General features: G+C 41.1%; 1 protein-coding gene across 1 annotated transcript in view; it reads left to right on the top strand.

Annotated features, from left to right (window-relative positions):
* The window catches only part of TGFBR3 (transforming growth factor beta receptor 3), a 123,051-nt gene extending 115,856 nt beyond the window's left edge, over positions 1–7,195 (top strand). The window contains exon 18 of the mRNA XM_035537418.2: positions 1,870–7,195. Within this exon, the coding sequence (XP_035393311.1) occupies positions 1,870–1,988 (119 nt within the window). The 3' untranslated portion in view covers positions 1,989–7,195. The remainder of the gene's footprint in view (positions 1–1,869) is intronic.
* Positions 7,196–16,246: the final 9,051 nt, after the last annotated feature.

Below are 16,246 nucleotides of genomic sequence, written 5' to 3'. Positions count from 1 at the left end.
CATTTCATTGGCCTCCTGGGCAATCTATTTCTAGTGGTTTGGTTGCCCTTTTTTTTTTTTCTTCCCCCTGTCTTGTCCCATTCCTTCTTCCCTCCCTGTCCCAAGACCACTGGGGTGCAAGGCAGATGCTGAATGCTGTGGGGCCATGCATCTGCTTACAGTTGTGGCTACAGTGCAAGCTTACAGTGACCCTGGCAGTTCCCACTACAAAGAACACTTGCAGCCTCTGCTGTGAGAAATCCTCAATCCTCCCTTGTTTAGAGCAGACCTTTGCAGACTCCACAGCTGGCAGAAGTAAGTTTTCTTCATCTTGTGGGTCTGTTGGCTTTAACCTGAGATACAAAGCATTAAACACACACTTCCTCTGTGGGTCTGTTGCTGAGGAGCACAGGGTGCTGGCAGCTGGGCTGCAGCACCGGTGCATGGGGATGTGCCAGAGAGCTCCTGCGGGAGGAAACAGGCTTGTCCCTGCTCAGCAGCTCTCTGAAGGCAGCCTGTGCTTCCAGCCATCAGCCTGTCACTGCAGCAGTCTCTCTGAGCAGGGAAGAAAAAAATGGACTCTACCTTTCTTGAGCTACTGGTAGATGTGGCCCATGGGGTCAGACCAATTCAGGCAACACACGAAGCAGGAAATCCATGGCCTCCTAAACTCATGAAGCAGGAGATCTACCAGCTTCTGATTCTTCCTTGTCATTCTTGCCCATGGTCAGGGAAAAGATTTCCTTCTTCAGCTTTGCTGGGAGAGCAGCTGTGATGCTGCTGGCTGCCATGGTTAGTTCTGTGGCCTCAAGCAGCAGTGGTTTCTGTGTCACCATGCTGAAATCGCAGGTTCACATCCTGGTGATCTCAAGGCAGGAGGCAGCTGCAGTGCACATTATATAAACTTCATTTTTTTATTTGTCCTGAAGAGGCTATTTTGTAATAATACTAAGGTTGCAGATTTGAGCACTGAAACTTTAATTAAAAAAAAAAAAAGGAAAAAAAAATCCCAGTTATGATTTTCTATGTGGCCTCAGTGTGATCTTTTGGACATTCACATTGTGACACTATTTTTACTTCCATTCTAGTAAGAGCTGGATTTTTTCCATAAGATTCCTGCCGTGTGTGCAGAAGGGACGTGGAGAAAGACGACAAAATCTAGATTTTACCAGGAGTCATAAATCAGTCTTTAACTCCTGAATTGCTTGATTTGGCAATCCAAATAACAAAGGGCTTTTAATTTATTGTCAATAACCAACTTACAAGAAATGGCGACACTTGTTCTCACTACAGGTTATAAGTGTTACTGTGGCAGCTGTAAGGAAGCTTCCTACATGTTATCTTCAGAGTACATCAAGTCATGCTTGCAGGGTAGCCTGTTGTCTTTCTTACACTAAAAAACTGATCATGTCTTAGGATATGTGGTATCCAATTGACTGAAGAATGTCTTTAGATCCAGCTTCACACTTATGATAAATATGTTGCTCTATAAACTGGCATTAAAACAAAAGTCTGCATTTCTCTGGCCTTTCTCCATGAAACAGGAAAAGCTATGAAGTGGTCTGAATCATGTAGCAAGACGTGCTTGAGTGACAGCTGACAACAGAAGATGGATGGTGTCCATCTTGGCCGTTTCTGTTTGGTGCTTTTATAGTGATTAAGAAAACAGTAATGTTACTTTTCCAATGTGCACAGCAATGCTAAGGTGACAAAGAAAAGTAGCATTCCCAACAGTACTCTTTGAGGTCTATCACCCAAGAAATTAATTATATGGAAATAAATCCCACCAGAAGAGGAAGACTGGGAATGAATAGTTTTATTTTCTATGACAACTAACATTTTCTACTTCTCTTTTCTCTCAACCCCTTTTTACTCTCCCCTTTTCCTCAGGCGAAACAGCTGGAAGACAGCAGGTCCCTACATCCCCACCAGCCTCTGAAAACAGCAGTGCAGCACACAGCATTGGCAGCACCCAGAGTACCCCCTGTTCCAGCAGCAGTGCAACCTAACTCCAGGGAGAGCAAAGTTGAGGAGCAGCATAGGAGTGCAGAGGTTCAAAGGATTGTGTGTTGACATCAGCTTTTTAAAGCTAAAAGAATTAGTTCAGTTCCTTTTGAAAAACTGAGGAGAGATTATTCTACGAAAAGACTGTTTTTTCTGGGGAAGCCGCTGTGTGTGTGTGTGTGTATGTGCACACAGTGCATGGGTAAGCACAGTCTTTTGGATCTTCTATAGAGTGTTATGCTACATGTGACAAAGCTACTAATTTTACAGTACTGCAACCTGTTTTAGGGGTCTCTGGGCCCTCAATGTGAAATCTATGCCAGTTTGGAAAAATGCTGCTTTGTCTATATGACTTTTTCTTTCCCTAAGCCGCCTCATTGACACAAGGTATTCATTGAGGGAGTTTAACAAGATAAGCAGAACAAAGATGATATCAGGTCAAAGGATTTCTATTTGTCTAAGCAAGAAAATCTCAAGGTCAGATCTCTGTGGTTAATAACATCTTATTACTTCAGCTATGTTAGCCACTTTTGAGTAACCTTTATTTTGTTAAGCTTACAGCTACAGCATCTCATTTGCTTTTCTGTTGTGTTTGCAGCTTCAGGTTTGTTCCAGGTATTTCTGTTTTAATGCACATTGAGTTGGTAAGTGGAGAAGAGCACACTCTAACACTCCCTTTCCAGTTTTCCAGGCCAAAGCTCTTTCATAAGAGATTTTTTTTTTAATTTACTATAACAAATGAAGGCACACACAAACATTAAGATAAATAATAATGTTCTTGTGCACTAGCATAAATGTGTGTGTACATTTAATGGCAACGCTCTTATGCAAATAGATGTATACCTAAGTATATGGAGCCAAGCGTTTTCCTTCAGCAACTGGGAAATGTGCTCAGTGTTCCTTCCATACATAAAATGTATAATGCAGATATATAAAACAACTGGCTCTTTGGTTTATAATTGGTAGATAGAAGAGAGAATAAAAAGGTGACATAGTTCTACTCTTTTAGTTCCCCCAAACTCCCTTTGAAATAAGAGATGGTTTTGAGGGCACAAAGAATGTACAGTAAAGCCTATCATTTTTGTAAAATACCACCTATAAAACAAAGCTATTCTCTTGAGATAGCTGTGCAGTTGTTTGTGCCAAAGTGTTGTATGAACATTGCAATTGGATAGTTCCAAAGTAGTGTTGGAATACGGAAAGGGCAAAAAGGTACTAGTTTTCACAGTATTTTTTTTAGTGTTATTGCCATATCTTGACCTTTGACTAGATGCCAAATGAAAAGAAAAAATGTGTAATTTTGAATGTGTGATTCTTTGACTGTTATGTTGCCACTTTGTAATGTGTCCTACTGATCCTTCTCCTTTAAGGAAAAATGAGCATTGTTTTCCTCTTAAAATTAATTAATTAATTTTAGTAAAGGTTACCCGCGTTCTACAAGAGGAGAAGGGAATTCATTACACTAGAGTGATAGCCTGCTCTGAAGTCTGAGCTGCAGATTTGCTGTTTCTACACTTGTGCCTTGCTGATGCCAGGGTGGTCAAAGTGCAAGATATGCAATAGATGTAAGTGCCCAGAATCAGGTAGAAGAATATTACTCAGTTTGAATCAAATTTGTTACTAATCCTGCAAACATTTATGCATATGAGTAACTACATGCATCATCTTACTAGTACAAGTACATGCTCAGTTCTACAGTTATGGGTATTCTCAGAATCAGTGGAGATGTACAGTGTGCATAGTACACATGTGAAAAGTGTTTTATGTTACCAGGCCAATGAGTAGTCCCGATTAGCATCGACAGGAATTGTCATGTAAGTGTAGTTATCCCCATGCATAAGAGTATGCAGGATTGGCTCTGTTATGAGGTGTCAGGAGGATGAATGTGCTACCTGTGTGGCTGAAAAGAAAGGGCTTTGCCTAACCTTCAGCAGAATGTATTGTATAAGCATATTCTATGTGTAAAGTCTTTAAAGATGTCTTCAAAGAAGACTAGAGTCTTTAAGTTCAATCATAGCTATATTTTACTACATTAAATTTGTGTATAAAGATATATTTAAATGTTTTAGATAAATGTAAGTTACTCTATATGAAATGTTTAATTTCAATTACTGTGAAATTTACATACTCTGTAAATTCTTTTCCCTGTTTTAACCCTTTCCTTCCTCAGATATTTTATTAAGCAGTTTCTCATAGGAAGTTATTAGATGTGGTTGTTGGGATGAACAGGTTGAAAACTTTTATGTAAAATAGATAACTGTATATTTTTGAGAGAAACAAGCTGTATTATCAATGGTTTTATCAAAAATTTACTCTAATTTTAAAATAATTTAGAGATTTATATTTACTGTTGGATAAACCAAAAATATATAAAGATCAAAGATTCAATTTATTGGCTTCTATTTCAAATAGTTTAACTAACTGAACTTGGTGTACTCAGCTATTTAATTCAGAAATTGTAATCAATCTGAATTATTTGGAGGTTACCAAAAATACACGTGATTATTTAGCAGTTGGAAGAGTATTTCTGATGTGTGTGAGAGAGAGAACTAAAAAGGGCATTCCCAGTTAATAGCTTTATTACAAAAACATATAGTACTTTCTAGCAGCTGTTAAGTTGCTGTGATTCAGAGTACTGATACACCTTTAAGCTCTACTTTTATAACAGTCATTCATATCTACTGCAAGTTTCTATATTTAGCGTGGAAAGCTATCTGAATGTGTAACTACAAAGCCAGTGGTTCCCAAGTCTGTCAAACCTGGTCTTGCCACACTGAATTTCATGTGGCTAATGTTTGCCTGGTGTGGAGGCCAGCAGGACACCTCTGTACTGCTTGTGTCCCAGTGTGGGCCTTTTAAACAGGGCTTCTGAGGAGCTGGCCATGTGCCCGCTCTTGTCACAGTGGAGAATTTCAGAATAACCAAATTGACTCCAAAGGAACGTCTTCTGTAAGAATGGGAGGACTGGGGTTAAAAGGAGACTTCTTTCTCCAAAAAGCTATTAGTAACATAGTTAAACTTTGAAGCAGACTGCTTGTTGTCATGCATTGCCTTATCACTAACCTTTTACAGCCTTTGGTGTTGGACATTACTATATTGATGTTACAAAAAGTCAGAGCTTTCTGTGTTAGACTGTTTTTGTAGCATTTTCCACACGGAAATGGAGTTTGCAAAAATGTCTGTAGATGTTGATGATTGTAAACTTCCCCCTGCCCTTTTCTAACCCTTTCTCTTTTGTATGTACCATTCTTTCTGTTACGTATATCTACCTCATGCTTCACAAGAAGACTGTACTGTTGGTTGTGCTGACAGCCCTTCCTGTGAGGTGACTGTTCTGCCATGTTGTTGTTCATCATTCATGGGGATGTTCATAGAGTTAACATTCTTTGCTGCCATGTTCCTACCAGTTCCAGACACAATATTCTCACCTTTAAATAAATAAGTAAGATTCTCTAAGATCCCAATTCTAGATATTTTTTTTTAATTGAAGAATGGGAGAAATTTACTTGCTAATACCTGTGGCCAGTCTGAACACCCCATTTGTACTACATGTTATGTTCAGTATTTCAGAGACTTGTGGAAAGTGCTTAGTTGTACAGTTTTGATACCCACAGTGTCATGTCATCTTAGTCTCTTGTGCATAATAAAGTATATATCAATTTATTAATAATTGATGCAGTGGTTCATTTATTTGAAGTAGTAAAGATACAACAAACTGCCAAAAGCAGTAGATTGAAATATGCTTACCGTGTTCTCCTCTTCCGTAAGCTTCAGTGAGAATTGTGTGTGTTAAAGCAGGATTTGATTTTTTCATATCTTTCATTTTCTCCTTTGTATATTCTTTTATCCAGTGACTTTGGCTAGCTTCTCAGTATCACAGCTGCTTGCAAAAGCCAGCAGGCGTATTTAGTTGAATGTTGACATTCTTCAGTCTAATTTAAAGTCCAAAGTTCAGATACTGCAGGCATTCAGTTGTATGTCGACACAGCAACTTAAGTCCCATCCTGCACAAAGCCTGGCTGGAACACAGTTAAGACTTGAGGTAAGCTGATAGTCCTCCATCTTAAGCAGCAGAGCTCCCTTGGTCTGTTGTACCCTTGACTGCAAGTCCACTGGAAATGCATGAACAAGACTGAGATGTATTTTCATTACCGAAGGGTCTTGCTCTGCTCTAGCAGATAGCTTGGCCATGTGCCAGCAGGGCAAGGATTTGTATGTTTACTATCCTAGTTATTGCTTTGTTTCCTGTATTTCATGTGCAAAAATATTCTTTATGGGCAGTCTGGGGGAGCCAGCTTCAGCTGTATTTCCTTGGGTTATTCAAAGGTTGTGGTTATTAACTCAAAAAATAAAGTTCCCTAAGAAAGGAATCTGAAATGTTTCATAATAATTTTAAAATAGCAGGATTCCTTCAGTACAGAAAAGACTATTAATTAGAAGCAATCGTAAGCTTACAGGTTGCTTATGACATAACTCACGGAGGTTCAATAGATTTATTGCTTCTTAGCAACCATATTTCAGTTTCTGCATTAAGACTTTTACCTTTCAAACAGAGTTATCTAAAGCTGACTCAGCAAAAGATACTGGAGCTGTACTTCATCTTTAAGATATATATTTTGAATGAAACATGATATAAAAGCATGATGACTGTCTTATGTGAGGATTTAATTTTAAAATGTATTTAACAGTCAGCAAACTGTGATAGGATATTTGCATGAGTTTTTTTTTACATTGAGTCTTACCATATTACAAAGTGTTGATACTGTAAGCGTTTGTTTCTGCCAGGCCTTTGTGAGTGAAAGAAACATTTGGGAAAGTCAAAAAAAAAAAAAAAAAAGTGCCAGTTTCATCAGTTTCATGAAAAACACAGTCCAGATCTGTTCTATTTTAAACAGAATTAAATTTATCACAACATTCCGTCCAAGACAATATAAAAGAAAAAGGAGCCAATATTTTGATACATTTTCATAGTTGTCACTTTGTAATTGTAAAGCAGATATTTATGAGGCTTGGAAGTCTGTTTGCAGTTTAGATTTCATATTGTATTCCCAGTTCTTCAGCCCAAGAGCAAGCCTTGTGAACCTACATGCATTTACAGTTTGAATTCTTTGTATAAGGAAGATCAAATTACATCAGTTCACCTACCCAAAGCAGGTAGCAGCTTAAATTACATTTTTATAGATTCTCATTTGCTAGAAGCCTTAAGGGACTCACTGCAACACGTATGGAAGATGTTGCATACTGAGGTGCCTTCAGGCCTGCTGTGCAGCAAGTCTCACTTGTCTGGTGTTTAGTCCTGCACAGCACTGCAATTTTACTTTGTTTAGAAACAGCATAAAGAGATGGTTTACAGATAGCTGAAAAAGAAAAGCAGAATGGAACTGTTACTCTTGCACTCTTTTTAAAATGACAAATCTTTTTCCATCCAATTATTTTGGCATGGATATCTGAAAAATTGGTTAAAAAATGTTTGGGTGGAGTCTCCTTTTTGCTCAGCTGTTAGTTATTGCTGCTTGTAAACTGCCTATGTCAGTTCTAGTAAAGAACATACTGTACTTGCAAAAAATTAAATTGGTATTTTAAAGATCATAATGCCGAGTGTTAAGCAGAGAAAGCTGATGGTATTCCAAGGCACTGTAAGTGTCTCAGCAAGCTTGCTCTGCATTTTATCAGTCATGCAATTTTTTATGGTGTCCCAATCCCCCAGGAATTGCATCAAAGAGCAATTCCTGTAAGGGACTGTTGTGTTCCCAGTTCTTTAAGCATTTAACTTCCATATCTTCTCAGTAAATGGAGTGAAAGGGTCAAACGGTTCTTGGTCTGTCCTTTAGTGCAAATAGGCATATCCCAAGGAGTCATAAGAATTAGGATGTAGGAAAAGCCTTTGTTCTACACTGTATTTTTAGTAGTCTGTGATCCTAAAAGTGCTTAGTAACATTATCTGTTAAGCATGGAAAATAACATAAACAGAAAGATTAAAAGGATCATACAGAGCATTTACATTGGACATATTTAGGATTTCACAAAATTTTTGAGTGCCATAGTGTCTCGTAGAAAGTTTAAATCGCTGACAGGAAACTATAAAACGACCTGAAGGAAGCAGTTGGAAGGCACGTGGAAACCTGGCACTGAAGACGGGTGCTGTGCTGCAGTCTGAAGCAAGCTGCCAGCCTTCACGGCTGTCGTGTGCAGGATGCAGCCATGAGCTGCACCACTGCAAGGTGGGAGTCCTGGCTTGCAGATCACGTTACATATCACCAGAAATTCATGTCAACGAATTGCTTCGCATCAGCAAACCAAGCAGGATTGTTACTGGCAGGTAATACTAACTTTGGGGTACTTCTAGCCTTTCGATAAGCTCTTTAGTAACAGGTGCTTCCATTTTGAGACAAATCAGCTTTCTGCGTAAGCCAAGCAGTTCTCTGTTCCTTATGCTTCAGGGGAAAGGACAATGAAATACAAATAATGCCCATTAGGAATCACTAACTCAAATGACGAACTGAAGTGCTAATGCTTACGTTGACCTTAGTTCACGTTGCAAAGAGAACAGATAAAGCACTAGTCCTGCCTTCTAGGTAACTCCTTGACTGCTAAAAAACATGCTTAGGAGTCCAAAAAAAGAATCTCTTGTCATGAATGAGAACAAGCTCCTCCTTGTCTGTGTCTCTCTCGTTAAGGGGCAGGAGGGGCGGCCGCTGGGGCAGTGCCAGGAGCAGCGTCTCTCTGGCTGCACAGCGGAGTCTGTCAGGCCGGCTCAAAATGGCGGCGAGGGGCCCAGTCCTGCGCCCCTTGTGGTGGAGCTCGGACAAAGCGAGAGGGGAGGTGGTTGGCAGCACGGGGAGTTGGAGGTGCATGGCAGTGCTCGACGATGGCTTCTCAGAGGAAGGGAGCGTTAGGGGGAGATTTGTAAGAGGACAAACATGGCAGACAGGGTAAGTGTAGGGGGAGTGTGTGAGGTGCGAGGTGGAGCCATTGTGAATGTTTTTTGACTAAATATTGCTGTTGCTGACGGACGTGTGGGTGTTGAGGGACAGGGGGCATGGGGGACAACTCCCATTTTTAACCCAATAGTTAAATTGCTATCTAACTAAACTTCTGTGTGGGGACTGGTCTCTGTTCCTTCTCTCTGTACATCTCCATGGTGCAGATGGCACCTGCATGCTCTGGGACTCTGATCAAAAAACAGACTTTCCCTCGCTCTTTTGTTTCAAAACTTCTCACTGTTAGGAGAAGACCCAACAATTGTTTTGGGTCCAGGTGCTCTGGTGAAATGCTTCAAACTTTCTCTCAGTGCCACACAAGGGGGTCATTGGGCAGCTCTGAGAGGGACAGGAGCTGGTATAGGATGACATGAATGTGTACATGAGGAGAAAGGTGAGGCTGTATTTTTATTTTATACAGGTTAAGATGGTGGTGCCCTCAGTCTGCATGGATGTGAGGAGAGGGTGTTGTTAATTATGGATGGAAAAAGGAGGAGATCCTCAATGAGGTTATTGTCAAGTTGAGAGAGCAAGTTGGATCAATGCTATGATCATGAGTATCATAGCATGAGAAGAGGAGAGTGAAGGTTTTGTCCAGGGAGGTTTGAGGGATGATTATATTTGAAAACATATACCCTGCTGACACCTTTTGTACCATTACAAAGCTAGTGTAAGTACACCCATGTTTTTGCTGGCACTGCTTACTTAATTTTTCTGTGATTTTCCTCAACTGTGTGTCCCTGAAGTGAGTCATGTTTTAGTAGATGTTAGACAGCAAGGGTCTGTCATAAACCGAGAGGCTTTCACTGGCTGGCCTTTCCCCTGTCCCTGTGGGCTGTGTGCCAGCAGCAATTTTTCCAGCTCGGGTGGTGAGCATCACTTGCACCTGGGGACAGCCTTCTGAGGAGGTGACAGTTAATCAGCAGTCTGGCTCTGGCACAGCACTGTGTGCAATTAATTTTGTTTCTGGTTTAATGGTAGAAGCGTTATGCCAAGCTAATTGCAGAAGATTGTTCCATTGCTTTCTTTTGTAAACTTTCATTTATGGCATTGCTATTTTATTCAAAGGGGAAAAACAAAACAAAAAAGCTTGAACATCATAGGCTGAGAATACAAGATATTGAAAGTCAGACCTCATACTTCTAGAGTGCATAATTCTTAGTCAGTATCTGGTTAAACAGTTGTGAAACAAGGACAAGTTTGCTATTTTCTCTGTTAGAAGCTGCAAGAAATCTTAATTACTGTAGGTTGTGTTTTTTTTGTGTAATGACAAATAATATGGCTATGTGAGCCTCAGCTACATTTTACAGTTTTTCGATGCTTTTATTGAACAAAGACAAAACTTGTGATACCAAAAAGCTAGCTACTCAGACATTTATGTTTTTAAATTTAAATGCCTGTGGCTATACAAACATGCATTGTTCCATCAAGTAATAGAAGAACTCAAAAGGGAGAACTACCAGTGCGTATCTTAGAGAATAAATGCATGTGGATGTGAAGAGTCCAGAAAGCACCTAGAGTATCCAGGCCAGTGCTCCTGCTAACAAGTTTTCTACAGCTGGAAGATATGACTCTACATTGTGCTCACTTCTCAAATTTCAAAGGTCTGCATTGTCTTTGCTTAGCTCAAGAAGGTAGGGCAGCCACCAGCCTATGTTTCGTATATGATCACTGGAGACAGGCACTCTTGGGGGCTAGCTCTGCACACCTTGCCTGTGTCCTATATGTGGCACAGGAGAGATCTTAGAGCAGCTCAGTTCCGAACTGAGCACCTGAAGTCAGCTGAGATGAAGCTGGGTGCCCACGTTCTGTAGACAGCTTTGCTCAGCGTTGGGAGCAGTTCTTACAAAAATCCTGTGGTTGAACGGGAATGAACAGGTCAATTCTCAGAGCTGGTGTGTGCTGGTGGTGCCGGTGTAAGAAGATGACTGTAAATTTCCTGTGACACAGCCAATGGAGGTAATGGTTATGTGGAAGGATGCCATGCAGGTATGCAGCTTCTGTCTCTAGCTGGGATAACGGAAGCGTTGCATCTGGCTTACAAAGCTTTATGAAGATTTTTAACAGCATTGAAATAAACCAATGTGTGTAAAACTGGAGGCACCTGCCAGTACCCAGGCTCAGTGCCACATTTGAAGAAAAATAGAGTTTGTTGTTATTCAGAGTCACTATTTCATTTTTAGAGCAAATCAAGGGCCACATTCTCGGCTGGTATAAACCAGCTTCTTTAACTTCAGTCAAACTGTGTCTGTTTACACCAGCAGAGAATCTCTCAAGTGCAAAAGCTGCTCTTTAGCACCGAATAGGAGCAATATAATCTGGCAAGCAGCCAGTTTGAACAGCTGCCAATGTACTTCAGATCCAAAGATGATTCCGTGAACCCCAGCTCTTCCCTCCCTCTTTAGACTTTTATTGAAAACAGGACTTATTCCCTAGTCTCTCAAGTCATACTTCTTACAGCCCAAGTTGAACAAACTACCCACTTTCTCCAGGCATCTGAGTTTCGCTCTGCAACAGTAAAGCCTTTTTTCACAACTCTAATCAGCAACAAAAGCTCTTATTTCCAACTGGAGTTCAGACAACTGCAATGCTGGTCCTGCTGCTTGCATTCAAGTCAAGAAGTCTTATGTTTCATATTAGCTAATGCAAAATGCTGCACAGTTTTTAAATGCATCTGCTCCAGGCAGGGTTTGTTAAGTATCAATGCACTGGAGCTATTCTGGCTTCAGTGAATTGTGTAAGTTTTACTATAAAGCCCCTAAAAGAAGGCTGAGGCAGGTGTTTTGAGCAGTGTGCACACAAGTGTATGAATAATGTGTTAATTAGTCCCAGAGATATTCTATGGCAAAGCCACAGTATGGGCTAAATACGTTGGTTGTGTTGAACTCTGGGTAAGATTTTAAATTTGTAGACAGAAAATACTGTCCAGTTCTATAAATACAGACATATGAAGCTATGAATACAGACATACGAAGCTGTTGCACAGTGCTAAAAACATTTCTAAAGGAAATAAAATAGTTCTTTTATCAGTCATCAAATTTAAGGGAATCATACACTCTTTGTGTATCGTGGGCTGCGCTTTCAACACACTCTGTGTTTCATTGTCCAGGACTAGGTCACTGCAGGGATGTTCTGTGAACTTCTCATCTTCAGGGAGCAGCTGCCATGGATGGACCCCATGCGTAACCCAGGCAAAAGGTTCGTGTGATCTGTGGGTCAAACAGGGACCTGGCCAAGTCTTTCATGAGAAATTTCTCATCTTCCCCAGAACTTTGCTTTATCTTCCTCAGGAATCCTAGTGATAAAATTAAGCCTGTTTTGAATTGCTTTATTGAATTGCATCGCACAGCTTTATGCCTCTGTCTGTGAATTCAGACACGTACTATCATCTAGTTGTAGAAGAGACGCACCTTTGTTTTATTCTCCTAAAGGAGCTTTGTAACTCCATGTGGATATCACTGTGATAGCAGAAGCACACCAATGGAAGGGTTGTTTGGTTTACAACAAAATGCGTCTTGCTCTTTTTTCTTGAGGAAGAGTGTTTGACCAAAGCTAGCATGTAAGTCTTGTAAAAACATTAGGATTTCCTCTCCGTAACATAGTAATACAAACTTTTAACTGATGATGATTAAGAAGAAAACATTCTCTGTGGCAGTGGTTTTTCTTTGACATTCCCCTCAGGCAAGTGTGAGTGGGCAAATGCCAGAGAGCTGAAGTTGTGTTGCCTACTAGTGTGTCAGTACTGTCTGATATTGCAGGTTTGTTTCCCAAGCAACACACGTGGGTTTTTGCATATAAATTGTCTGAGCTCCAGTGGGAATTTCCTATGTAAATCTCTCTCCTGTAGATCAGCCGAACTCTTTCCTCTTGATGTCTGTTTGTGTATCTTCCTCCTCACAGTTTGAGTTCATTTTGAAATAAAAGCTGCTCATGCATATTTCCTTTCTTTTTGAATCCTCACACTGACGAATAAGTCTTAGTAGCTTGTCTCTTGTTAGCTTTTGCTATTTCTGCGTATTCCAGGTACTGCGATACAGTGGAAATACCTTTATCACAAGTTGTAAATTGGATGCAGAAAATTTGTGTTTAGGCCACCTTGCCTGCAGGTCTGAGACATCTGGAGGACTCGCAGATGTGATAGCAGAGAATTAGTGCTGATTTGAGAGGTACAGCTCCTGAGTCTTACCTGACTAGACACAGGAAACTTGGAGCAGATCCTGATAAGTCTAAATCCAGGGCCTTGGGGGCTTTTTATTACATTCCTTGAGATTCATACAATCTACTCTAAGGTCTTTTGGCACAAATCTGCTCTGTTTCATTTAGGCAACTGCTCTGAAGAATGGTGTCCCAGGAACGACATCCTTTTACTTACCATGGAGCACTACAACCACTCTGCAGGGCACAGGGCAGTGGTGAACCCAGCCCTAGGTGCCAAGCAAATCTAGCTGCGTTCCCAGCTCTACCAGCAAACTCACTGAGCCATTTTGCTGTCTGTGCCTCGCTTTTCTTTCACGTGAGGCTTTCACATCCACTTCAGTACATTAAAGATAGTGCACATCTGACAGCCACGTTCTGAGTTCTATTATACTTTAACTTCTTCAGCCATCTGCAGTAAATTGTTAAAGATTAAAAACACGTTGCTCTAGGTGTTTTCCTACTTCGCTTGCTGAAAGGCACATTTTGACAGATGCAAAAAATTCTAGTCCTCCAGTATATATTTAAAGCATTACATCAAGAAAGTTTCCCTGCGTTTTTGAAGTATGGAGTCCTTGTTCCTACAGTTATTTTCCCTATGCTATCTGCAAAAGTAAAACAGTGAAATATTCCATACTGTTTCCTACTGCAAGTAACACCATAAATTAGAGATAAATGAGGCAATTTTATCACTAACAACAGGTACGTCAATGAAGAAGTAGAACTTGGGAGCTGTTATTTTATGAGCACAATCCCTTTATTGATATTATTTATTTTCTGTTTCTAAACACTGTCCACTTGTAAACACGTAAGCTACATTGAAGGACAGTACCTAGGATATGAGAGGCTCTTCCTTCTGTTTTCTGCTCCCAGTGAGCATCTGGTGTATTTACAGCACAGAGCATCTGTCACAACATGCATAACTTGTGGAAGAGCGAATCTGCACAAGTATTGAATGTCAGGCTGTAAAGTAAGCACTCCCAGGAATGAGAGGCATCACAAAGGGGTTCATGTGGTGAGGAAACATTGTTGTCCAGGGCAAACCTAAAACAACTGTGTTTTGTTGACTCCGTATTTCAAAACTAATTGCGTGTTCTGAGATCCCTTTGACTGAGAGATGAATGCCATGCCCTGTATCATTTAACACCACTTTTCACTCTTGTGTAGAAGAATGTTCTGTAGATGATGGACATTGGAAATATTCCAGCATAATCAAGTGTGTTTGTTGGTGGAGGGACTTAGTCTAATGGTCGTTGTGGATGATTAAAGGATATTGAAGTACACTGGAGCTAGTTTATTACACACCGAGGGTAGTTTGTTTCAAAATTACTCGTGCTGAAAGGATGAATGCTGCGTGATGTCCAGATGAATCACACCACCCCATGAGACAATCAGGACAAAGTACCCTTCTATTTTCAGACCTGCGTGCCTGCAGCCAAGCCTGTCAGGTGGCTGAGGGTCAGAACTGCGCTTCCCAGCTCCCAGCCTGAGGTTGACCACCAGGTTGGGATCTGGGATACCTCGGTCTGACCCTAATCTCTGTCTGCAGCATAATTTGGATAAGTGGTTTCCCTTTTCCACACCACTGTTTACTTTCCTCAACCTTTGTCTGCAGAAAGCCTGAACATTGGGCAGCAAAATCCCTTCCGTTTGTGGGGCTTGGCACCATGGGACTCTTGCCTTTCGAGGAACCAGGGGTACCGACCTTGGGGTTTGTCAGCCCCTGGCCCTGCTGTGGCAGGCTGGAGCCTTGTTCCTGCGTGGGATACCTGTGCTGGACATGGCAGCTCTACACCGAGGGTGCTTTTGGCATTTGGGGCCAGGCAGGTGGAGAGGGGCTTCAGAAGGAAGGGTGAGGCTGTAGCGCTTCCCCTGCCACGCAGCCACGCGTGCCGGCATGTGGCCCCTCGCACAGGGCGCAGCCGTGGGGTGCACGGCACAGCTCAGGGTGGGCAGGGTTGTCCCAGGTGCCTTTCTCCATCTGTGGTCAGACTTAGGGCGCTCTCTTCTCCATTTTGAATTGTTCCCACTGTGTATTCCGCTCAGCCTAGAAAGCAAGCACATTCAAATAAATGAGTAACTAATAGCGAAAAAGCACTGGGCAGAAGTTTTACTCCATGTGTGTGCTTCATCAATGATGACTTCTGTGAAACTAGGGGGAGAAACTGGGAGAAATGGCAAGGGGCAACTCAAACTGTTTTGGAGATTTCTTGGACTACAATGTTAAACACAGATTGCTTTGGGGGAAATTTATTTTGTGTGATCTGATCAGTGCGTGCTGGATGTTTTACGGGGGTGACTCACCCGCTGCTTGGGCGCAGAGGGGTGAAAGAAACAAGAGATGTTGGCTGCATCATTGCAGAAGGCTTTGAGTTTTCTTTAGTAACCTCTCCGAGGGATTCCTGTCTTAACTTTTCAGAGAAATCTGCTCATCCTATTCTCAGCCTAACGATGACTTCACTTGCAAAGGAAGACATTTTCCCATCTGTGCAGCCAGATTGAAATAAGGGTTACAAGGGAGATGAGTAAACACCAAAGGAAGGAGAGGTGGAGGGCAATAGAAAGGTGAATTAAAATCAGTGTCTAATACATGGCAATTTATGGATGTTTGGAGTTGTATAAATACTTTCTTACAGCGTAGTCATCCTGGTATGATCCCAACAGAAATCCATTCAGTCAGTTTAATCAATAGGTACGGGAGTATGTCTCATGTTTGTTTTTTCCTCCAAAGTTAACCCTTTTGCACTGAGTACACACTAACATCCATGGTTTTACTCGTGTATCTGCTTACACAGGACATTATATTCAGAAATCTTACTTTAATTTTTGTTCATGGATGTAAGAATTTATTTTGCACAAAAATCCGCTGTGTGTGACAAGCTGCACCTGGAGAAAGGACTCCCTCCAGAAGGGAGGCCACCCTGCTTCATTGAGCAGTGCTTTTGGTGAAACAGGATTACATACAGTTATTTCAATGCTTCTCCTTCCTCACCAGGTCAGCACACTGAATTGTTTTGACCTTTCAGCACCAAAAAACATGTTTTATTTTTAAATTACTTAATGTCGGTTTCTCCTAGGTGCCTGGTATT

The sequence above is a fragment of the Cygnus atratus genome, chromosome 8 (assembly GCF_013377495.2).
Source record: "Cygnus atratus isolate AKBS03 ecotype Queensland, Australia chromosome 8, CAtr_DNAZoo_HiC_assembly, whole genome shotgun sequence".
In the NCBI taxonomy this organism is placed as follows: domain Eukaryota; kingdom Metazoa; phylum Chordata; class Aves; order Anseriformes; family Anatidae; genus Cygnus; species Cygnus atratus.
Note: the sequence above shows the minus strand (reverse complement) of the source record. Positions and strands in the feature narration are given on the sequence as shown.